General features: G+C 44.3%; 1 protein-coding gene across 1 annotated transcript; it reads right to left on the bottom strand.

Moving 5' to 3' along the window:
* Positions 1–4139: 4139 nt before the first annotated feature.
* Positions 4140–23565, bottom strand: LOC137561726 (hepatitis A virus cellular receptor 1 homolog). The gene is made up of 3 exons (XM_068273065.1): positions 23480–23565; positions 5877–6218; positions 4140–4285 (listed from the first exon to the last, which is right to left on the bottom strand). The coding sequence occupies exons 1-3, from the start codon at positions 23526–23528 to the stop codon at positions 4224–4226; spliced, it is 453 nt and encodes a 150-aa protein (XP_068129166.1). The 5' UTR covers positions 23529–23565; the 3' UTR covers positions 4140–4223.
* Between the last annotated feature and the right edge of the window lie 1825 nt (positions 23566–25390).

Raw genomic sequence — 25390 nt, 5'->3', positions numbered from 1 at the left:
CCCCGCTTCCTCCACCAGCCGCTGCTCCACATTGTCACCAACCTTCACTGTCCCTGCCTGCCCAGAGGTGCATGCAGCACTGAGACCTCAGATTAGCAGCGACTAGCAGTGGAGAGGAAGAGCAGAGGGTAACGCCGTGCATACAGGAAAAGCACTTACCCACCGCTCTCCTCTCCACTGCAGACTACCGCTAATCAGAGGTCTCAGTGCAAGGTCAGCGAGGGGAGATCTGACAACATGGTGGAGGAGAGTGGCAGACAGAGAGGAAGGGGGCGGCCCAGGGAGTAAGGAGGTGGGCAAGGAAGGAAGGGGGGTGGGCAGAATGTGGCTCTCGCTTGCTGCGCCTCTCCCTTTGCCTCTTGTAATAGGCTATGTGCTGCTCTGCGTAGGGCAGCAGAGCAGCACAATTAGATGGTACGCCGGCGCTGCATTGTCAGCATCTGGCGTACTATTTTACAATGCCGACCACGATCTACCCAGCAGTCCTTCGCGATCTACTGGTATATCGCGATGGACGCATTGGGCAGCCCTGCCATAGAGCCATATCAATGCCTGCTATGCACTGATGAGGACCAGAAAGTCAGAAAAAGGTTATCTGCTTGTTAGGTTGATATTGCTCTGTAAAATGTATAAACTATACTGTAGGCTCACTATACACTAGCGGTTCTGGATGTGCAGCCTGGCTTTCAGGAACATAAAGAGATAATTTGCATATTTGGGAGTGATGCATCATGGGACTACAGTTGCTCATTTAAAGCTAAATGATCACAGATACCTTATGTTTTAAGAAGGCAAATTATACTCTGAGAAGAGGAATCCACAGTGACAATCGCTGCACACTATGGGCTTGATTCACAAAAGAGTGCTAACTGTTAGCATGGCCGTTTTCGTGCGAATTTTTGCATTGCGCGCGATCGCAAATTTTCACGTGAAACGATAACGTTTTCGCGCTCAAACTTGAATTTTCAAGCAAAATCGATATCATTTTTGCGCAAAAATTCGCATTTGCGCACAAAAACGTTATCATTTCACGCGAAAATTCGCGATCGCGCGCAATGCAAAAATTCGCACGAAAACGGCCATGCTAACAGTTAGCACTCTTTTGTGAATCAAGCCCACGTCACAGCATGCCACAGATTGAGAGGAGGAATCCACAGTGACAATCGCTACACACTATGTCACAGCATGCCACACAGAGATGCTCAAATCCGGACTCGGATGAAATCCGGATAATTGTTATCCAAATTCCATCCAGTTAAATGAAATCACCTGTGCGGGTGGGCGGGTTAATCTGACCAATCTGACGTCTTCTTAGGTCCGTCCCTTGCCGCCTCCCACGATGCGATCCACTGCGTTACGTGAGTACAAACACTTCCTCCTTCAATCCAGAAGGAGGAAGTGTTTGTAATAACGTGACCGCCGCATGGAACGCATCGTGGGAAGCGCCGAGGGACGGACCTAAGAATACATCAGATAGGTAAGATTAACCCGCCCACCCCGCACAGGTGATTTCATTTAACTGGATGAAATTTGGATAACAATTATTCAGATTTCATCCGAGTCCAGATTTGAGCATCTCTGATGCTACAGACTGAGAAGAGGAATCCACAGTGACGATCGCTGCACAGTATGTCACAGCTTGCCACAGACTGAGAGGAGTGTAAGAAACTATACGTTGGTTGCTATTGGCAACAACACTACACCTTTATTCCGGCACCAGCAACTCATTAACAAGAGCTGCAAACACGACTCTCATCACAGCAACAGCATTGGAGATAGAACTTCTCAGGCGTCCTCAGAGTTTAGGAGTTTATTCAGTCAACAGATAAGACAGTACATTTACATCCTAGCAAAGCAGATTCTTCTGTAGTAAGTCTGTTGCATTACAGCTTCTTGATTTGATTCCTGGTGAATGGTAATCAGGTGGTTATCTTCTGTCTATACTACGTTACATCTATACTACATAGCTCGGAGGCCTATCTACTACATTCAGCATACAGTTAGGTAAGATGACAAGATATAAATAAATGAAAGTAAAACGTTCAAGCCAGCTGTTACAGGAAGCAAAGAGAGAGTGCCTCTCCGTAAGCCCGCTGCTGGTTTAATACTGGCCAGAGAAGAGTTAAATGTGAAATCATCTGAGCCACCCCCCCCCCCCCCAAGCCTACAATTGGTTCAGACCCCTTGTGGTGTCATGACACACACCTAATTAATTAATATTCCGGTTGCTTTCTATCCTAGTTACAAGGAATGCCATGTTAGGTAAATATTGGCTATTTTTACCTTTCTGTCGACTAACGGTCGGGGGCAGCTTAGGCCTATGGCCTTCCACCAGGAACATGTTCCTGGTAACTGCCTGCACCATCTCTTCTGCGAGAAACTCTGCTTAAAGGAGACTCTGCGAATCAAGCCTTTCAACTAACTCAGTTCAAATAACTGAGGCCTACATATAATACTTAAATTATAACAAGGAGCATAAATTAACTGTAAACGTAAAAATGTCCACTGACTGCATTGTACCTCTATCCCACCCCCAGGACTAAGTGCTTTTCTAAGCGCTTCTGTTTGGCGATTTTTTTCTTTTCTGCCTGACGACTATCAGGAAGTAAACTCTTTGACTTGGAACTGAATAATTACAATGTATTTATTTTTTCAAATCGCTCACCAAAGTGCTTGTTCAAGCTTTTCAAAGTGCTTGTTCAAGCGATTTGCGATTTCCCTATAATTTGCATTAAAGAGCAAACGCTCAGGAAATGGTGCAGGAGCCGCGTTTGCGATTGGAAAGATGGAAAGCAAGGTCAATGCTCATGTGTCACATTGCTCAAGCGCTTTTAAATATCGCCAGCGCTTTTAAAAACGAAAAGCGCATATTGGGCTTGATTCACTAAACCGTGATCATTGATATCACAGTCGTGCTAGCGTTTTGCGCGCATTATAACACGAGTAATGTTTTGCGCTCCCTAACGCAAATTTTCACTTGCAAAACATTGAGCTCCCGATGACATGCGCAGGAGCAAGCACGGCCACGGCCGTACAGCCACAGTCTGCTTAGATGAATAATTAGACCGGGACCGGCGGCGGGGAATGAAGGATCATAGGAGGACTGCGCGGGACATGACAGCTACAGGGGATAGCTGATAGAAGCCCCAGGTAAGTGTCAGATTTTTTTTAAGGCTCCACAGAACCCTTTTAAACAATATAGCCAGTACTAAAACGCCACATTCCCACAGCAGAACGAGGGTTTTATAACCTCCAAATCCCCGGGGCAAAAACCGGGGAGCGCTTCCTTGTAGAGGCAGAGCTTAGCGATGTAGCTCTGCCTCTACTTGCGTCAATTCCCGCTGATCGCCGCCTCTCCCCGCCCCTCTCAGTATTCTTTCACTGAGAGAGGCGGGGAGAGGCAACGATCGGTGGAGGATTGACGCCAATGGAGGCAGAGCTACAGCGCTAAGTTCTGCCTCCTCGGGCAGCAAAATCCACGACTTTGAAAGTCGTGGATTTTTGCCCCAGGATTTGGGGTTTATACAACCCTCTGCCGCGGTAATGCAGCATTTTAGCACGGGCCATATTCCTTAAAGAGGAACTTCAGCCTAAACAAACATACTGTCATTAAGTTACATTAGTCCTGTTAATTAAAATAGATAGGTAATATAATCTCTTACCCACCCTGTTTAAAAAGAACTGGCAAATGTTTGTGATTTCATGGGGGCAGCCATCTTTTTCATGAGGGCAGCCATCTTTTTGGTTGAAAGGAGGTGACAGGGAGCATGAGACACAGTTCCAACTGTCCTGTGTGCTGATCACCCCTTCCCTGTTGCTAGGCAACATGAACAACAACATAGGAAATCCCATCATGCTTTGCACAGCATCAGGGGGAAAATGCCCGGGCAGTTTTCTTTGATGGGGTAGAGCTTAGCTTCTGTGAAGCCAAAAAATGAGGCTTGGGTAAGAAAAACCTAGTTCTAATGCTGTGAAACTGTTAAAGAAACACCAAGCCTTTTCAGTGCTGCTGAGTAGATTTTTAGTCTGGAGGTTCTCTTTAAGCTAAATAACAGGTAAAATCAAGTTTTTAAAGTGGCTTCAGTGTCTCTTTAAATACACTTAGACTTTGACAAAAAAAAAAAATCTAAATTGAGCAGTTGCTGAATGATGTCCTGTATTTTTGCACATAATAAAGAATTTACATGAATTTACATGACTTATGGTAGGAGCAGAAAGTGGGATCACATATTGCCCTGCACTTCAGCAGTAGTAGCCTCATCGGAGTCCTCAGGACAGTCTGCAACTGCAAAACACATAAGAAACATGAAAAAGGTCGCAATTTTTGTAACTTGTCTTGTGAATCTGCTTTATAACATAATAGTTATAATTAACCACTTGACCTCCAAGGGTTTCTAAAAATAATGAAAAAAAATGTATTTCATTTTTCTATGGGAAGATGTATAATAGGGTATTTGGATGTGGTTTTACTTTTTGGCCACAAGATGGAGATACAGAGTTAGTGTGTTATAAATATAGAAACAGAACCAAGTGTTTATATTTGTTTATATTTATGTAAATACAGGGACTTAGATACTCTTACTGGTAAAGTACACATACAGTATCATTGAAGACTCACTGAACATCAAACAGTAGAAATGGTTGCTTATCGCACAAGCAGCCTGGAAAATATAGCCTAGCATCTATTGCCCCGCCTATATTGTTGTTCACATGGTCAACTCTGACTGGCCCACACACCAGCTGCAGCATGAGAAGGAATTATTATTATTATTATTATTATTATTTAGTATTTATATAGCGCCGACATATTACGCAGCGCTGTACAGTGTGTATATATATTGTCTTGTCACTAACTGTCCCTCAAAGGAGCTCACAATCTAATCCCTACAATTGCCATATGTCTATATTATGTAATGTAAGTACTGTAGTCTAGGGCCAATTTTTAGGGGGAGCCAATTAACTTATTCGTATGTTTTTTGGAATGTGGGAGGAAACCGGAGTACCCGGAGGAAACCCACGCAGACACGGAGAGAACATACAAACTCTTTGCAGATAGTGCCCTGGCTGGGATTCGAACCAGGGACCCAGTGCTGCAAGGAGAAAGAGCTAATCACTACGCCACCGTGCTGCCCGAATAAAAGAGGCCATAGGCAGTTTAAATCGCATTAGTCCCACAATAAAGGGATTCTTTCCACCACTTTGCTTATACAAGCTGCTTATAAACCTGGTCCCTCAGAATGCTCGGGGGAAGCAGGGCCGGGCCGAGGCAGAGGTGAGAGAGGCTCCAGCCTCAGGGCACAGTGTAGGAGGGGGGCCGAGGCAGAGGTGAGAGAGGCTCCAGCCTCAGGGCGCAGTGTAGGAGAGGGGCCGAGGCAGAGGCGAGAGAGGCTTCAGCCTCAGGGCGCAGTGTAGGAGGGGGCACACAACTCACTCAGCTATCATTCCCCTATTGTGTTTGAAGCAGAGAAAAATAAGGAAAGGGGATACATGGCAGTGACTGCAAGCCAGTTAACTAGAGATTAAGGTGTTGGGGGATTGGGGCACCTTAGTCTGATAGCAATCAGTGTGAGACAGCTGGGGTGGGAGGGATGGAGGGGCGCACTTTGGTGTCTCAGCCTTGGGTGCTGGAGGACCTTGTCCCGGCTCTGGCGTGGAGGAGGAAAATAATTTAAATTCTGCATCCTGAATCATTTACTGCATTCTACAATATGTCACTACAGTGTCTCTTTTAACTCCACTTATAATCCCGACTGATTAGCTCAGTTCAGTTTTGGATTTAGCCAAGCTTTATAGGGTATATTGCTATTTTTCAATTATAAAACATTAACATATTAAAAGATGCTGATTTTATTCTGCCAGAGGACTCTTTTACTTACTGTCTTCAACTCTGAGGTCTATGTTTGTCTTCTGGTCATTGAACAGTCCAGAGAATGCCACCCGACAGCAGTAGATTCCTTTGTCTTCTTCATCCAGATCGTTGATGGTCAGTGACACGTCCCCATTAGCTATGTCCCCCAGGAGCTGGTACTTGTCTAATCTACTTGAGGTCACTTTCAGACGGACTGTTTTAATAATGAGATTGTTGCATCTTGAAATTGGACATGTGCCTCGTCCCCAGCATATATCGAGCAGCCCGTTTATTTTTGTGTCATACGAACACTTAAGAGTCACTGCATCTCCAAGTGTACCTGTCTCATGCCCCTGTGTTGCTGTTAGGACTGGAGAGAATAACAAAATGAACAGATGATAATAATAACAGGCATAAGTTTCACATTTCTGTTAAAAATCATCACCAAATGTGGTCAACCAACACCTTCTTGTCCTTTTTTTAACCCCTCTTCTACTTTCTCACAAAGAAAACCTTTGTGTGGTGCACTGCCACCTAGATCTTTCAAGCCTGTCTTTTTTTAAAGGGAGATCGACTGTCAAAAAATGTCCTGGAACACCAGTAGAAATAAGGTTAAAGTCCTAACAGGCCTATGTAGCGGTTACCTCAATGATGACCCCATATGGTACTGTATATTAAGTATAAGTCAGCAGCAATCTACCTTTAAAGTAAACCTGAGATCAAAGATTATCCTGTATTGATACTTACCTGGTGCTACCTCCAGCCCCATGAGGTCTGTGGAGTCCCCCGACATCTTCTCCGACAGCTGTGTTCTGCCGCTATCTGGCCCGGGAATAGGGCTGACCAAGCTCTTCAGCGTATGCGCAGCTCGGCTGAGCACATGCCTCCCGCGATACTCCCACTGCCGGGAGTGTTTTGCATCTACAAATTACTACTGTGCAGGCGCAGAAAGCTCCCAGGAGCGGGAGCGCGTAGGGGTGCGTGCGGCCGAGCCGCTTGTGCTGAAGGGGCACAATAGCAGCAGAACAGAGCTGTCAGAGAGGATGGTGAGGGACTCCACGGACCTCATGGGGCTGGAGGAAGCCCCAGGTAAGTATAAATACAGGATAATCTTTGATCTCAGGTTCACTTTAATGATATACAGTACATAGTGGGTCATGTCTGCTCTCAAATCAATCTGGTATCAGATACTTTTTGGCTGAACTGAACAGCAGTCTATGAGCAGTCTAAACTCCTCCCCTTTTCCCATCATCACCCACAGGAAGTAATCAGGGAGGAGCTAGGAGTAGAGACAAGCCAGGCTGACTTATCCCATGTTTATCTCATCTAAAATTCAAATTCTGCTTTTTGTTTGATTGAACAGGTGTTGCCCCATCAACTAATCCTTCTCACACTTCCACCAACAATTGGCAGGAACCTTTATGGAGCTACTTGAATTTGGCGCTATTTAGAAATGATCTTAATCTGCTAATTACGATTGCGTAAAATTTCACATAATTGTTTTGCGTTTATGGCCATACGCAATTACGATTTGGACATTCACTTGATGTTGTGTACTGCAATTGTAATTTTGCGGACCAGTACAACACAATACCTAAGCAGCTCGGGGTGATCCAAAACCACAAGGAGAGTATAGGGGACCAAAAGAGACCACAAAGCTCTCCTACTAAAAAGCAATGCTTAGGTTGTTCTTAAAACAGAAGGAATTTACAATAATTCCGCTTAAAGTGAAGATATGTGATTACCCACAATGCACCGCTAGTGAATATGCAAATTATCTCTTGATGCCCCTGAAATTCAGTAGTGGTGCATTGTCACAGGTGTTCACTTTAAGCTGAATTATTGTAAATTCCTTCTATTTTAAGAAGGCAAACCAACCTAATTTTGCGGAATTACGCAAAATTACGCTGTTGTGCCAACTTTATTTATTGATGATGTTTTATTGCGCTATGATTTTTACCTTATATTGTTTTACGATGATTATCCTACTTCTCTCACTATACATCATCCATTTTTTCACCCTTCTATATATTTGTCTTTTAGTTTATGAACATTCTCATTGTAACGCATGTACTTACTGTGTTTTATTTATGTTTTATATATGTTTTCATTACTCCTCGCTTCTATTCTATACCTGGCCCTCCGTGTTAGGTTATGCTTATAAAAATCAGATTATTGTCACCTTAAAGAGACTCTGCTATGGCTGCTATGGTTATTGCTAGCTTCTGGTCGGTTTATCAGTTTCCCTCAATTAATCAGCTGGGAGGAAACATGAGCTGCAGTTCTGTAATGTGTCAGCAGGTGGCACAATTGCATTTCAAGACACACATCCTCAGGTGCAAAGGTTACACGGTAACATAGTATATAATCATGGCCGGATTTCTGGCAAGGCCACATAGGCCATGGCCTAGGGCACCAGACAAACAAGGGGCGGCCTGCAGACAGTGGACATTATTTGCAGGGCATTATTTGCAAGTGTCCAAACAAATGAAAGGGGTCAGGATAACTGCACTATTAGTACCAGCTGGCATCTGCCTGTGCAGTGCTACAGGCAGCTGCAGTCCGTTAATTAAATGTTTGTGAACAGTGTGTGACTAGCAAAAAGCCAGACCTTGTCCAATGACATAGCAGCAGCTCCAGGCAGTTACAGAAGGCCGGGTCTCACACACGCGGTGTGGGGGATGAAAGGACCAGGGACAGCACCAGCAAATAGTACAGAATACAGAAGGGAGCCTCTCACAGTACCCATTTCTTAATTATTGATTGGCCAGCGCTGTTACCCTGGAGACAGCAGTGGGTACAGGACTCACTTTTACGTGTTGCTGACCCCACCCAATGTCCAATTGTGAGCCACTTTTGACAATGTGTGTGTGGTGAATGGCTCCCACCACGCCCATCACCTGTAGATCGCTTGATTGACCTTTCCCAGTGTGACGTAATTGATTCACTTCACGTTGCCATGGAGACCTCGGCACTAGCCACAATAGTGGACACCAGCGGCCCAAAATTTTTTGGGTGTGTGTGTGGAGAGAGGTGGTAGGATACGGTTTCGGTTGGGGCGGCTGGTAATAGTCGGCCTTGGGCGGTAAGAAGTACAAATCCGGCCTGTATATTATAAAAAACATATTTGTCTATTACATTTGATCATCAACCCAAATATAATATAAGCTACCAGGGTGGAAACTAATAAGAATACAAATAATAATCTTGCCATTATCTTCCTCTAGTAGGACAAAAAAATGTCCCCATACTGTATGTTAGAGAAGAGAATTATGCAGGTAGGGAAACAAGATATTGTAAAAATGATACCTTTTAGTGACTAACTAACATAAACTTTAACTTTAACTTGTTCATGAACATTTTTAGTCCTAAGTTTACATCTGAAAATATTTGTATACAAAAATAAATGCCTGCTCAACATTATCCTAAACAGAATTGCCGACCAAAAATTGAACTTTATCCCAATCAGTAGCTGATACCCCCTTTTACATGAGAAATCTATTCATTTTCACAAACAGACCATCAGGGGGCGCTGTATGACTGCTTTTGTGGTGTGACCCCTGTCACAAGAAACCCCTCCCACAAGAAAAGTACACACTTTTTGGGCAGTTTCCTGTCTGTGAACCTTGTTACATTGTGGGAAATAGTTGTTTACAGCTGTTTCCAACTGCCAAAAACCATGCAGCAGCTACATCACCTGCCAACACTAAAATGTTCACTGGAGTTCCTCTTTGACACTGAAGCAAAAAACAAAACAAAAAAAAACCTTATGCTATAATGAATTGTGTGTGTAGTACGAATGATTCATAGAACATTAGTAGCAAAGAAAATAGTTTTATTTTCAGTTATATAGCTTTTTTTTATAATATTGTATTATTCTCTAATATTTGCAGTTTATACACTACACTACACTCTCTAATTTAAACTATGAAAGAAAGCAGAACTAATGACCCTTTGAACTTATTGGCAGTAAAACCTTAAAGAGTACCAGAGACGAAGCAGCCTCATATATTTTACCATATATATCAATGGGAACACCTGCTGTGCTATTTGTTTCATTCTTCACTGCTCATTCTGCCTGTTATCAGCTCTGATAAGAATCCCTGACTGAGCATTCAGTCTAGCTTTGCCCCGCATGATTATAGCTGAGTCAGTCTTCTGTGATGTCTTTTCAAGCCCAAGTCTGCCCCCTTGTGGCTCTGATTTCCTGCTAGGAGGCTAAATAGCATTCCTGCCAAATAGTAAAATTACACCTACACACACTTTTTTAAATAAGCAGACCTATATTTACATTTAAAATTAACTCCTTACCTCCCACACTCCCCAAAAGTTACCTAGATAAAATGTTTGCAAATATATATATATATATATATATATATATATATATATATATACATACATACATACATACACATAATTAAACAAATACATAAATAGTTTACTTAGGAACTGAACTTTTTTAATATGTATGTCAAGAGGATATATTACTGTTACTTTTTAAATTATTATTATTATTGTAATTAGTGATGACGCAAAACTATAAAAAAGGAACCTTTATTTCCAAATAGAATACTGGCACCATACATTGTACTAGGGAAATATTTTAAACGTTGCAATAACCAGGACATATGGGCAAATAAAATGTGCGGCTTTTATCCACACTAGAATGTTTTATTTCAAAAATATAATGGCCAACAACTGAGAAATGATGATTTGATTCCATTTTTTTTCTTATTATTCCCATTAAAATGCATTTAGAATAAAATAATGCTTAGCAAAAAAGTACCACCCAAAGAAAGCCTAATTGGTGGCAAAAAAAATATACATCGGGGGGTGTGGCTTAACACCGGAGAGGAATGGCTGCCTGAGTCCAGAGCTCCCGACCCAGACACTGCTACATTACGCTTTTACAGCCCCCACCCGAGCTTAAACCTGAAAATGAGCAGACGAACACGAGGACAAACAGCTGCTGATACCCCAAGAGACTCCCAAAAGAAATTTGGTCGCAGTCTACCTGACTTATTCCGCTCGCAATCGGAGAAGAAAGCCGCGGCCTCCTCTTCCAAGATGGCGCCGGCCCGCGCTGTTTCGCCTGCTGGTTCTGCTACCTCCAGAGGATCTTCAGAGTGTGAGTACGAACGCCCCGCTAAGCGGAGAGACTCTGTGACATATGCCCACATGCGAGGCTTTGCTGAGGACATAAAAGCTACATTTACAACCGCAATAGCGGAAATGAGAGAAGACATAGCGGCCATTGCCACGCGACTTAATACAATAGAATCAGCAGGCGCCAAGAGGGAAAAAAAGCTGAAATCCCTTACCAAAACGGTCCACACTCACGACACTAGATTCATTGAACATCAGCGCCATCTTGAAGATCTAGATAATAGGGGCAGGAGATCAAATATCAGAGTCCGTGGTGTTCCGGAATCCGTGATCGCGGAACAGATCCCTTCAGCTCTGACCGTCATCTTCAATGAGCTGCTGGGACGCCCAAAGGAGCAAGAGGTCGAGTTGGTGAGGGCCCACAGAGCCTTACGCCCCCAGAGAGGAGATAGCGACCCTCCCCGCGATATTATATGTTGCTTGCAATCTTTCCCCTTAAAAGAGGAGATTATGAAAGCTGCAAGGAGCCAAGACGCAGTAATGTTTAATGAAGTCCAGATAGCGCTTTACCAGGACTTATCCCCAATAACCTTAGACCAGGGGTGCCCAATAGGTCGATCGCGATCTACCGGTAGATCGCGACCACCTGATCGGTAGATCGCGGCCTCTTGGCCGCGTCCCATTGAATTTAGCAGCCAGCAGCTGTATAACACAGTTTCTGCTGCTGGCCGCTGGAGGAGAGAGCCTGGCCAATCAGCGGAGAGGAGGAGAGAGCCTGGCCAATCGGGGAGGGGAGGAGAGAGCCTGGCCAATCAGGGGAGGGGAGGAGAGAGCCTGGCCAATCAGGGGAGGAGAGGCGCGCAGCCAATCAGGAAAGGAGAGGCGCGGTGCGCAGCCAATCAGGGGAGGAGAGGCGGAAAACTTCCGAGTTCCGACTCCACTCACGCTGCCCACCGGAGCCAGGCCTGAAGATCTGGACGCCACCGCGGGAAGACACCGGCCCTATACCCAGGTAACCTATACTGAAGGGACCTATACCCGGCTAACCTATACTGAAGGGACCTATACCCGGCTAACCTATACTGAAGGGACCTATACCCAGCTAACCTATACTGAAGGGACCTATACCCAGCTAACCTATACTGAAGGGACCTATACCCGGCTAACCTATACTGAAGGGACCTATACCCGGCTAACCTATACTGAAGGGACCTATACCCGGCTAACCTATACTGAAGGGACCTATACCCAGCTAACCTATACTGAAGGGACCTATACCCAGCTAACCTATACTGAAGGGACCTATACCCAGCTAACCTATACTGAAGGGACCTATACCCGGCTAACCTATACTGAAGGGACCTATACCCGGCTAACCTATACTGAAGGGACCTATACCCAGCTAACCTACATTGAAGGCACATATACCCGGCTAATCTATACTGAAGGCACATATACCCGGCTAATCTATACTGAAGGGACCTATACCCGGCTAACCTATACTGAAGGGACCTATACCCGGCTAACCTATACTGAAGGGACCTATACCCAGCTAACCTATACTGAAGGGACCTATACCTAACTACATTTCCGGGGGGGGGGGGGGGGGTGCATTTGAAACATCGGTAGATCTCCTGGCCTCGGCGAATTTTAAAGTAGCTCGCGAGTTGAAAAAGTGTGGGCACCCCTGCCTTAGACCAACGCAGGGCTCTGAAGCCTCTGCTCCAACTTCTCTCGGAAAAAAACATTCGCTACAGATGGCGCTTTCCTTTTGCGCTCTCAGTCACTGTGGGCGAACGCACTCACTTACTGAAAATGCCCTCTGAATTGGAGGACTTCTGCGCCACTTTGAACATCTCGGTCCCTAAACTACCACTATGGTATGCAGGCTTCCTACCTCCTGCTCAAGAATCTGAAAACACCACACTATCCCAGGAGAGTAAAACCCGCTATACACCTGCTAAGCAGTCCAAACAAGGACGAAAATCTTCAAGCAAGCAAGGATCTCAAAGGGACCTATTTGACTCTGACCAAGCCTCTCAAGCTGAGTGATCTTATCTCCATACCTGCCAATATGTGATTAATCCTATGCTTTTGTTTGATCCCCTGACCACAGGTGAACTGCATAGACATTACCTCTTATATCTTTAAACCTCTGCATAAGATGCTAGTCCATGTTTGGGATCTATAGCTGGTTTTCTTTTGGAAGCCTGTCATTCAAGTATGCTGCTAAGTTTTTTGGGAGTTGAAGTTATTAACCCTTTCATTTCAATACTGGCTGTTTGTTTTAATACCATTAATGTTTATATGCTCTAATATGCTTATATTTGATACGGGTGGGGCTTGTGCTCCTGATGTGACACTGCCGGTCCCCGGGCCGGATGGGGTGTCGCATGGGAGCAGAAACTACCCAACCTCACTAAGTCTGGGTCGTTGTAGAGTTCTACTGTTAATGTTGTGTTCTACTTTTATCAAACAGTGAACCTGGCCTTGTGTCTGCCTCGCTGGTTGATAGGATATCCTATCCTCACCGTTTTTTCTCCTCTACCCCCCCTACAGAGAGCTCCGTCTCTCTGTCTCTTTCTCACGTGTTAAGTGACACACCGCTTTTAGACAGGTGTGCCACGTGAGTATCCAAAACCCCTGCACTTGGTGCATAACGAAACTTACAGGCGCTCACATCCGGATCTTAGGATAAGATCTAGTATAGCAGACCCGTGTCACGAATCCTACCAGACGTGCTCCACCTACATAGTATGTTTGTCTCCATCACTATTTTAATCATCTGGTCCTTGATCTCTATAATCCGCAATATGTCCCAGACCCAACCTCCCCATCCCCCTCCCTGGAAAATTGTGTCATGTAATGCTAATGGCCTCAATGTCCCTGAGAAAAGATCAAAATTCTTGTCTTTTATAAGACGGGAACATGCCACTTTCGCCTTTTTCCAAGAGACCCATTTCCGTCAGGATGCGGTCCCTAAATTCAATGACAGATTCTACCCGGCTCATTTCCACGCAGCCTCCCCCATACAGAAAGCAAAAGGAGTATCAATCCTTATTCACAGATCTATTCAATTTCAGGTGATATCCCAACTAAAAGACCCAGAGGGGAGGTATTTATTCCTACAAGGCAAGATCCATGACAGAGATGTGACGTTGGTATCTATCTACAGTCCAAACACCAACCAGGTCAGTTTCTTCAAAGAAGGGATAGAAGCACTCCTCCCGTTCACAAAAGGGATGCTGATCCTAGGCGGAGACCTCAATCTGCCACTAAACCCCCTCCTGGACACGTCAAATGGATCCTCTTCCATGAGATATAAAGACCTCAAAAAAATTAAAGAGCAGCTGGACAGACTGTCTCTGATAGACGTCTGGAGGATGCTACATCCTAAAGACAGGGATTACTCTTTTTTTTCAGCTGCCCACAAAAAGTACTCCAGATTAGACTACCTGTTCCTTCAACAGAGGGATGCCTCTTTGGCTACTCAAGCAACCATAGGGGTCCAGTCTTTGGCAGACCATGCACCAATTTCTCTGTCAATCACTCCACCCTGGGTAGCCCCTACGTCTTTCTGCTGGAGACTGAATCCGTTCCTCCTAGCTGATAAAAACAATGCAGAGCTGCTGAAGAGGCACCTGTCTGATTATTTTCAGCTAAATAAAAACAAGGAGCAATCAGACCTGCTCATCTGGGAAGCACATAAACCCTACATCAGGGGATATCTAATACGTATGGGAGCAAAGGCTAAGAGAGAAAGACAGGCGGCAATTGACCAACTATACTTGCGTATCCGCAATCTAGAGAACCAACATAAAAAATCTTTACAGGACAAGACTTTAGAGGAACTAGCCACTCTTAGATCTCAGTTATCTGCTTCCCTATCCTATGGGGTTAGGCGCAAGTTTCTTCTTGCTAATGGCACCTTCTATCAGCATGCCAACAAAAGCGGCACATTACTGGCTAAGGCCCTTAGGGAAAAAATGGCCAAAACACATGTGAAATCCATTATCAACGCAAAAGGGGAAAAAAAAACGTACCACTCCTGATATAGCGGAAGAATTCCGCAAATTTTACCATTCTCTATATAACCTGAAGACTCCCACATTAGGTAAAAACCCCACACTCACAAGAAAGCAAGCAATTTCCCAATTCCTGGGGAAATATGGTCTGTCACCTCTTGACTTTAAGGAAAGAGAAAATCTTAATGACCCCATTACCGAGGAAGAGTTTCATTTGGCCGTAAAGGGCCTAAAACCAAACAAAAGCCCAAAACCAAACAAAAGCCCAGGTCCAGACGGCCTCACGGCCCAATACTACAAGCTTTATGCTGACACCTTGTGCTCTCATTTCTTAGATGCCTTCAACAAAATATCAGAATCAACTACCCCATCGAAACAGCTCTTAGAAGCACACATAACAGTACTGCAGAAACCAGAAAAGGACCCACAGTCCTGTGCCAGCTATCGTCCCATATCTCTCTTAAACACAGATTTGAAGCTTTTTGCCAAAATCCTGGCTGCTAGGCTACTTCCTATTCTGGAGACCAGGATCCACCCTGACCAGGTTGGTTTTCTACCTGGGAGGGAGGCAAGAGATGGGACGATGCGAGCCATAGGCGTCCATGCCTGGCTGACTCGGCATTCGTCGGGAGGATTTTTCCTCTCGACGGATGCCGAGAAGGCTTTCGATAGAGTAGCTTGGGACTTTCTTAAAGCCTCTTTAACACACATGTCCCTGGGAAGCCAGATGCTCAATTGGATCTCCTTACTTTACGCCAACCCCACTGCAAAAGTTAAAGTGAATGGCTTTTTATCAGACTCTTTCCAACTGGCAAATGGCACCCGTCAAGGGTGCCCCTTATCACCCTTAATTTTTATTACAGTCCTAGAACCATTCCTAAACTGGATCAGGGAGGACACAAATATTAGGGGAGTCCCAATGGGTGGACATGAGCATAAGGTGTCTGCATTTGCTGACGATCTCCTATTTTTCCTATCTTCTCCCAACACTACACTGCCCATTCTCTTAGAAAAAATGAGCTATTTTGGAATTTTATCCAACTACAAAATCAACCTAGCTAAATCCTCAGCCCTAAATATCTCTCTCCCCGCCTCGACATGCGAACATCTGAAGTTAGTTTTTCCCTTCCAATGGGCTAAAACTTCTCTTTGCTACTTAGGTATCCAGATACCTGCTAAGCTTTCACAGCTGATTGAATTGAACTTTCTCCCAATTATCAAAAGCATAATAGCTGACATCCAAAAATGGGGTTCTCTCCCTCGCTTGTCCTGGTTCGGCCGCATTGCATCCATAAAAATGAACGCACTGCCTCTTATCTTATATTTGAGTCAGACGGTACCTGTCTACCTCTCTCCTAAATACTTTGCTGCCTTACAAACTTCCATCAACAAATTTGTCTGGGATAAGCGCCCAGCCAGAATTAAGCATTCCCTTCTTGCACTAGACAAAACAGAAGGGGGCCTGGGTCTCCCAAATATCCACAAATATCACCAGGCGGCTGTTCTGAGTAGGCTACTAGACTGGTGCTACTCTGAATCTCCTAAAAGGTGGGTTCAGGCAGAACAGGCCTTTTCTGATATACCGCTAAACAAGATTCCTTGGCTCCCTCTAACATGCCTGCCTGACCTTATAAAAGCAAACCCACTGATTCTAGCCACCCTAAAAACTTTTCACCAACTTACCATAAAAGGTAGCCTGTCTACAGTCCCAGGTCCCCTAACGCCAATAATTGATAACCCTGAATTCCCACCAGGCCTCGAGAAATCCTTTTTGAAGGGACTGAAATCCAGAGATATTAGGCTCAGAGACGTGTCCAGGAGGGGAATCCCTACCCCTATCCAGAACCTGACAATTTTTGAAGAGGGAAAGGCATGTCCCCATTGGGCCTACCTACAACTCAAAAGCTTTATTAACTCTTCCTCAAAAAAATGCAACCTTATAAGGACACTGACCGACTTTGAAATTAAAGCGTCCTCCAACCTCTCTCATCGTCACTCTGTGTCATGGATGTACAAAGCGCTTCTATACTTAAAAACCCCTGAAAGACTCCCTTACCAAGAAAAATGGGACCAAATTTTAGGGAAGAAGCTCACAGAGGGGCAGTGGGACCACATCCTGACAAACTCCCACAAAGGTTCAATCAATGTTAGTACCCAAGAACTAAATTACAAACTCATATCCCACTGGTACAACACCCCTGCTAAACTCAAGAACATGGGTTTATCTGATAATGACAAGTGTTGGAGGTGTGGGAATGTGGGAGGGGACCTGATCCACATCTTATGGACCTGCCCCAAACTTCGCAACTACTGGCAGCAGGTCCATTTCTGGGCAAAGAAAATCTCCTCCATTGATATTCCTTTTACGCCAGAGACTTACCTACTTTATGAAATCCCCTTCTCCTTTAAATCCTACAAAAAATGTGTACTTATACACTTAATTAATGCAGCCAAAGCTACAATCCCTGGATTGTGGAAATCGGAGAACCCCCCGTCCATTGCCCAATGGTGGGATAGAGTCAATCGCACAGCCGATATGGAGGAGATAGTTCTTACAGCCCAAGACAGAGTAGACACATACACTAGAACATGGGCATTGTGGTATGATTTTCGTGACTCGTCTGATTATAAGTCTGTGATGCAAAAGTTCTAAGCTAACCCAGCCAATGTTTGTCCATCAACACTCCTGTATAGGTGATAATACCCAGGACTTGAACAACTTAACAAAAATTGTTACAGCTTGGTCGTGTATCACCCTCCCTTTGACTTCTTTTGACAAGTCTGTTATATTTTGAGATGTAATAGGCCCTGGAATTATAGTTGAGTTATGTATATCTACATTTATGCTCTGTTGGCTTTGTATGCTGCCTGTTTTACTTTCACTCAAATAAAGCTTAAAAGTGAAAAAAAAAATAAAAAAAATATACATCATTTCAGTGGGATAAGTACTGATAAAGTTATTTGCAGATGAATGGACACAGCACTGAAAGGTGTTTAAGGGGAAAAACCCTCGGAGGTGAAGTGGCTAAAGGACATCCGAGGTAACATGTGACATGATGAGATAGACATGTGCATGTACAGTGCCAAGCACAAAAATAACGATGCTGTGTTCCCTTTTTTCTTTATCTGCCTGAAAGTGACAGTTTCTATCTGGGACCGGGTCAGACTATATAGCATAACCCTCACTGATGAGGAATTGCAGCCATAAAACACTTTCCTGGCAGTAAATGGCTTCTAATAGCAGAAAAGAGATAAAATGGATCAATAGTTCATGGATTTTAGTTCTGGCATACTTCAATAAATGTGTCATTGAGAAGAGGCCATGAAACAGTAAAAACTTGTAAAGTAGATTTAAATGTAAAATAAAATTGTGGGATAACTTAAAAAAAAGTCATTTTTAGAAGGCGGAGGACAGATGCAATTGTTTATCTCATTATTTTCACCTCAGATGGCCTATAGCAACAAATATTCAGCGCTTGTGCAGTTCTATGAGTACTTTCCACCCATGCTCTTAATAACTTCAGTGTAAGTACACCAAAACAACTGAAAAGAGGGTGCCGTGAAAAAAGGGACCAAGTTGATAACGAAATGGTGCCGGTTATTAACGAAATCTGATAACGATAAACTTTATTGTCAAGCTTTGTTAATGATAAATACCGTTGTAAAAACAGACGAAAAATAATAACGAAAAAATATTAACATTAAATATCGTTAAGTAATTCAACAATACAGCTTAACCCAACTCTACCCTCACACAGAACCCTCCCCTGGTAGCGCCTAACCCTAACCACTCCCCTGGTGGCGCCTAACTCTAATCACCCCCCCCCCCGGTGGTGCCTAACCGTAACCACTCCCCTGGTGGCGCCTAACTCTAATCACCCCCCCCCCCGGTGGTGCCTAACCGTAACCACTCCCCTGGTGGCGCCTAACTCTAATCACCCCCCCCGGTGGTGCCTAACCGTAACCACTCCCCTGGTGGTGCCTAAAACTAGCCGTCGCCTGGGTGGTGCCTAACCGTAACCACTCCCCTGGTGGTGCCTAACCCTAACCACTCCCCCTGGTGGTGCCTAACCACTCTCTCTGCAAAAACACCTTTTTTACACATAGTAATGATAATATCTTTGATAACGTAAAATTTGTAAATATAAACGAAATAAAATGACAAAAACTATAACGCTGCAAGCTTCTAAAACGATAACATACTTCAAAAACTATAATGTTCTAATGTTGTTAACGATATTTATCACGGCGCCCTTTTTTCTGCTTTTTCGCTGTATTAATGATAATTTCATTAAAGTCTATGGCAGCGCCCTTTTCATCCACCCTCAGCCGGCGCCCTTTTTTCTTGCTACCGAAAAGAGGCTTACCAGCCAATAACAGTCCAAATCATAAGGCTGCACATGGTTTTTAGGTAAACGATTCCCTGGTGCCTCTGGATTCTTCCCATGAATCTCAAGTGGTTGGCTCCTCCACTCCCTTACGATACTCATATATCATCTATTAAAATATATCTGAAAATATGCCTAAAGAAGTGGATCACATCTCTGAAAATATCATACTATGATTTTTTTATTTTTTTTTGGTTAGCCATTAAGAGATTGCATCATGTTTTTCCTACTTGTGGCGTAATCCTGATAGCAGATACTAAGCCAGGGGTGTAGCAATAGGGGTTGCAGTTAGCCACCGCATCAAGACCCTTGGGCCAGAGGGGCCCCCAAGGGCCCTCCCTCAACTACAGTGTTAGCTCTCTATTGGTCCTGTGCTCATATTAAGCACCTCTAGATGCTTTGAATATTGGTAATCATTAACAAGCTGTTCCCCATCCCCTTCTTGCACCTCTGACACTTTAGTTGCCATTGGCAGGTTTTGGTGCGCTGTATCAATTGTTATGTATAGAGTGCTGGTGGGCCTCATTGTAAAACTTGCATCGGGGCCCACAGCTCCTTAGCTACGCCACTGTCCTAAGCTGTGTCGTTCCATGTTTGGCACTATACAATGGAACCTTGGTTTGTGAGCATAATTCGTTCCGGAAACATGCTTGTAATGCAAAGCACTCTGATATGAAAGCAAATTTTCCTTTAAGATTTAATGGAAACTCAAATGATTCGTACCACACGCCAAAAACAATTAGAGAAAAATATTTCATACAAAGCACTGTACTGTATAAAGTGAAAATGTAAACAAGAGTTTCAGGTCGCATTTACAGTGGGATGTTACGGTCGCGCGTTATAAAGTCTTATAACGCAGATTACCGCACTTCAATGCTAATCCTATGGGCTGTTCACAGTGCAACGTTAAAGTCGCGTAAAAAAAAATTTGCATTCTGGTAACTCACTGCTTGCAGTGCGTTACCTCTTAACACAGACATGTTGCGACTTTAACGCAGTTCCCATTCATTGAGCTAACATAAAGAGGGTATATTACTAATATTTTTTAATTTTTTTACCTTTTTTAAATTTAAACTTGTAAATAGTGATTTTGCAAAACTGAAAAAATTCACCTTTATTTCCAAATAAAATATTGGCACCATACATTGTGATAGGGACATAATTTAAACGGTGTAATAACCAAGATAAATGGGTAAATAACATACATGGGTTTTAATTATGGTAGCATGTATTATTTTAAAGCTATACTGGCCGAAAACTGAGAAATAATGAAATGTTTCCATTTTTTTTCTTAATATTCCTATTAAAATGCATTTAGAAAAAAATAGTCAGTAGTCCATCTTTATTGCTCAATTGATAAAATACATGATAAAAACTGTGTGGGTAAGTATAAGGTGACGCACATGCGTTTCGGACTGAATCAGTCCTTTCTCAAACCATCACAGACCCACATTAAACATCACATGCTAAAAAACACATTTATATAGTGAGCAAGTGGGCCACATAGAGAACTATGTCATTACCATAAATACATATGCATGAGATACTATCCACCAATCAGAGGTAGTGATGGGCGAACACCTGGATGTTCGGGTTCGGGAAAGTTCGCCGAACATGGCCGAGATGTTCGGCATGTTCGGGCCGAACCCCGAACTTTCCGAACATCCAGCTTTTGGGGGCCCTATGGGGTCGCAGGCATAAGGGGGGAGCATGCCCCGATCGCGGGGGGGGTCGGAAATTCCCCCCACCCCCTCCGCTAGCGCTCCCCCCTCTGCCCGCTTCCCCATAACAAAGTTTCAAGAAGTACCTGCTGTGTCCGGTGGTAGTGTGGGTGGCTGGCAGTGGGCGGCACTATGCAGTGACTGAATGAGGAGGAGGAGTCCGGAGAGTGACGCGTTGAGGGAGGCCGGGCAGCGGGCGGTTCACTGCTGAACCGCCCGCTGCCCGGCCTCCCTCAACGCGTCACTCTCCGGACTCCTCCTCCTCATTCAGTCACTGCATAGTGCCGCCCACTGCCAGCCACCCACACTACCACCGGACACAGCAGGTACTTCTTGAAACTTTGTTATGGGGAAGCGGGCAGAGGGGGGAGCGCTAGCGGAGGGGGTGGGGGGAATTTCCGACCCCCCCCGCGATCGGGGCATGCTCCCCCCTTATGCCTGCGACCCCATAGGGGGGCCGTATTCGGCCGAACAGGGCCCTGTTCGGCCGAACAGGGGCCCTGTTCGGCCCTGTTCGGCGGCCATTAGAAGTTCGGGGCGAACCCGAACTTAAAAGGCCGAACACCATCAGGTGTTCGGCCGAACGCGAACATCACCCGAACAGGGTGATGTTCTGCAGAACCCGAACAGTGGCGAACACTGTTCGCCCAACACTAATCAGAGGATGCCCAGGACGCAGCAAAAGCATTTAGTAGTGTATAAATCCAAAATGCTGTCATATAAGAGCTCATAATATAGTCTAAACACACCCATAGTGTATAGGAGAACACTCACCTATAATAATCCTGTGACAATTTGACAAACACCGGGAAATCATCAAAAACGGCTCACCGTGTCCTCAACATACTGTTACCCAATCAAAAATGTCCTAGAGGTGTGCTAGACCAATCAGCAGATAGAATACATACTGCCCATATCAAAAACGGTGTTACCATATGTTTTTGATATGGGCAGTATGAATCCTGAAGCAGTCCGAAACGCCTGTGTGTCACCTTATACTTACCCACACAGTTTTTATCATGTATTTTATGGATTGACCAATAAAGATGGACTATTGATGGTGCGGATCGTGTGGAGAGGTTGCCATTGCTGACTTGTCTTTGAAACTGTCACTTTCCATCTATGACTCTGATCCTCTGCACATAACATCTTCTGAGTCACTTACCCAGAACTGGTCAGCGCCGATCAAATGGTTTGGCTGCACTGCAGGTTGGTTCAGATACAGCTAAAGCCAACAGATCAGCATGACTAGGGATTTCGTGGAAATGCAATTTCCTAATTTCCGATCGGAAATTGCATTTTCACATCAAAATTTGGAAATTGGTAATGGAAGTGCGGTAGGCAAATTTTCGCGGAAATCGGAAATTTCCACTATCTTTAACATCAATTTTCTCAAAAACTAAAAGGTCTTTTTGAAATATTTTTTTCCCTTTTGTTCCTACTTTTCTGCTTAACATTCCCTGAAAATTTGGTGTTTCTAGCACTTTTGCGAGATTTGCTATTAACCTCTAAATCGGCATCATACCGCACAGCGGATCCAACGCAGATTTTCGCAGTAATTTCTGCCGAATTTAACATGGATTTTCTCAAAAACTACAAAGTCTTTTTAAAATATTTTTTTCCTCTTGTTTCCACTTTTCTGCCAAAGTTGGCCACTGTAGACTGTAATGTAAAATGCCAAAAATTTGCATTACCGATATGCAGTATTATGCCGACTTTAGAGGTTAATAGCAAAGCCCCCATCGGAGCTAGAAACACCAAATTTTCAGGGAATGTTAAGCAGGCAAGTCGTAACAAGAGGAAAAAAATTTTTTTCAAAAAGACGTTGTCATTTTTGAGAAAATCAATGTTAAATTTGGCAGAAATTACAGCGAAAATCTGCATTGGAATGCGGAAATTGTTAGCGGAAACGGTAGCAGTAGCGGTAATTGGCAATGGCGGAATGTGCATTTTCGGCAGAAATTAAAATTGGCATTTCCGACCATTCCCTTCTGATCAACTTCACTGTGCATCAGGGAGTGGAACAACACTGCCTTATGTGTCTTTATTTTCTTTGGGAGTATGTCAATCACATTTAGGGCAACTTTATTTGTATTTTGGGAGGAAACTCAGACCTGCTGCCTTTGAGTTTCACTGTTCCTTTACAGTTAGCTCCACCCAGACCCTGTCATGGCCATGCCCATTTTTCAGTGCAGTGCTCTCTCTGTGCGTGTGTGTGTGTGTGTGTGGGGGGGGGGTGGAGGGGTGTTTGTAAATAATTAGCAATGGATGTCAAATATTCTAGGTAACCCCCACATAACCCTCTCTGAAGTTTTCCATCCTCGCTGCTAAACAATAAAGGCATAAATAAGATGAAGTGTATGTATAGATATAAAACTATAATGCACTTACCAAGGAGGGAGAGGAGCAGCGCAGATGGCCACACACAGCACAGACCCATCTTGTATAATAAATGGCCGATGCAAGGATCTTCTGCTTTCCCTGACCAGGCGGAAGTGACAATAAACTGTATATTCTGTCCTCTGAGCCCCACTGACATCCTCTTGTGGTTTCCTGACAAACCTCTGATGCAAAGTTTCTAAAACTTATGTAATTTTGGTTACAGTAGAAGTAAAATCAAATATAAAATGCAGTCATTGTAGAGAAGAGTCATTATAACAAATAGAGATTAATTTTGGGTTGCATGGAAATGTAATGCAAAGTGAAAGCAGCTTGGAATGGAGCCAATCCAGCGTATTTCCTGTTGATTTTGATTGGTCCAATTCCAAGTGCCATATTTTGTCAGGTTTACAGATTCACATGTAGTTCATCCCCCACCTATCAGCAGTGTGTCACCAGCTTTGTAGAGTCCCCGTGTTGTGTCTCTGGCATTGCTGTATCTCCTATAGTGCACTTCACCTGCCAGTGCCACGTGCTGTATCTCCTATAGTGCATTTCACCTGCCACGTGCCTAGGGTATTTGACATCCAGTGCTGATTATTTAGACACCTCCCCCATCATTTTTTTTTTTTTGAGGGAATTGGTATATGAGGGGGTGGCGCGCTAATGGTACCCTCATGTGACATCTCTGGTGGTCTGGTGGTACCCCCCATGTAACATCCCTGGTGGTCTGGTGATAGCCCTGTCCCGTCCCCATATAGCTTTCCTGGTGGTCTAATGGTACCCGTGAGGAGGTACCTCTCACTCTCTCCATGGGTCTCCCTCCTGTGTCCCCCTGCAGAGTAATGCAGTAATGAGTGAATCTTGCCTAATTCCAATGCGTCCATGCTCCTCAGCAGATGACCCCTCTCTGCCCGACCAACGTTTGCATGTTTTTATTTCAGGGACAAGTTGCTAATAAAGATATTGTATTGTATTGTAGACACTAGTGTGCGTATTCTTTGCATATACAGCCATGGTTGTCTGTTTATTTCGTTATTTAGCCACTTCCATGGCTATGGACTCTTTTTGGTACTTTGATCTCTGATTCTCTCCAGTTTGCATGTCACGTAGAGTGACCAGACGTCCCGGATTGCCCGGGACGCATCCCGGATTCGGGGTCCGCTGTCCCAGGCTGCATGAGGTCCCAGGAAACGTTCAGCTTTTAGCAGCGGGACGCCACTGTTTCTGCATGAACTGGCAGCGGCGTCTATAGACGCCGTGCCAGTTCATTGCCTGCAGCCCCGCTCCAGCCTCCTTAGTCTTCCGGTGTTCCGACACCGGCAGGCGAGCAGGGCTACGGCAAGATGGCTGCCGAAGCCCTGTGCTGGAGACTATTTGTGTCTCCAATACAGGGCTTCGGGCGCCATCTTGCCACAGCCCTGTCAGCGCGGGAGACAAGATCAGGAGCAGGAGCAAGATGGTCCCGGGAGCAGCGCGCCAGAGGCCGGAGACTTTTGCCAGGTGAATAAATGCTTTCTTTTCCAGGTAAAATGTCGTCCCATTGTGTTTATTTTCTGGTGAAATGTTTCTCACATTGCGTTTATTTTGTACTGACATGTTTGCCCGCATTGCGTTTATTTTGTACTGACATGTTTGCCCGCATTGCGTTTATTTTGTACTGACATGTTTGCCCGCATTGCGTTTATTTTGTACTGACATGTTACCCGCATTGCGTTTATTTTGTTCTCACATGTTGCACGCATTGCGTTTATTTTGTACTGACATGTTGCCCGCATTGCGTTTATTTTGTGCTGACATGTTGCCCATTGCGTTTATTTTCTGGTGTCCGGGGTAACTGTTGCTGCATTTATTATTTAATGGTCATAGATGGCTATGTTTGCTGCTTTGTGGTTACGGTATACTATTAGCAACACACAGTTT

The sequence above is a fragment of the Hyperolius riggenbachi genome, chromosome 3, assembly GCF_040937935.1.
Source record: "Hyperolius riggenbachi isolate aHypRig1 chromosome 3, aHypRig1.pri, whole genome shotgun sequence".
In the NCBI taxonomy this organism is placed as follows: domain Eukaryota; kingdom Metazoa; phylum Chordata; class Amphibia; order Anura; family Hyperoliidae; genus Hyperolius; species Hyperolius riggenbachi.
This window is presented reverse-complemented; position numbering and strand designations above follow the sequence as displayed.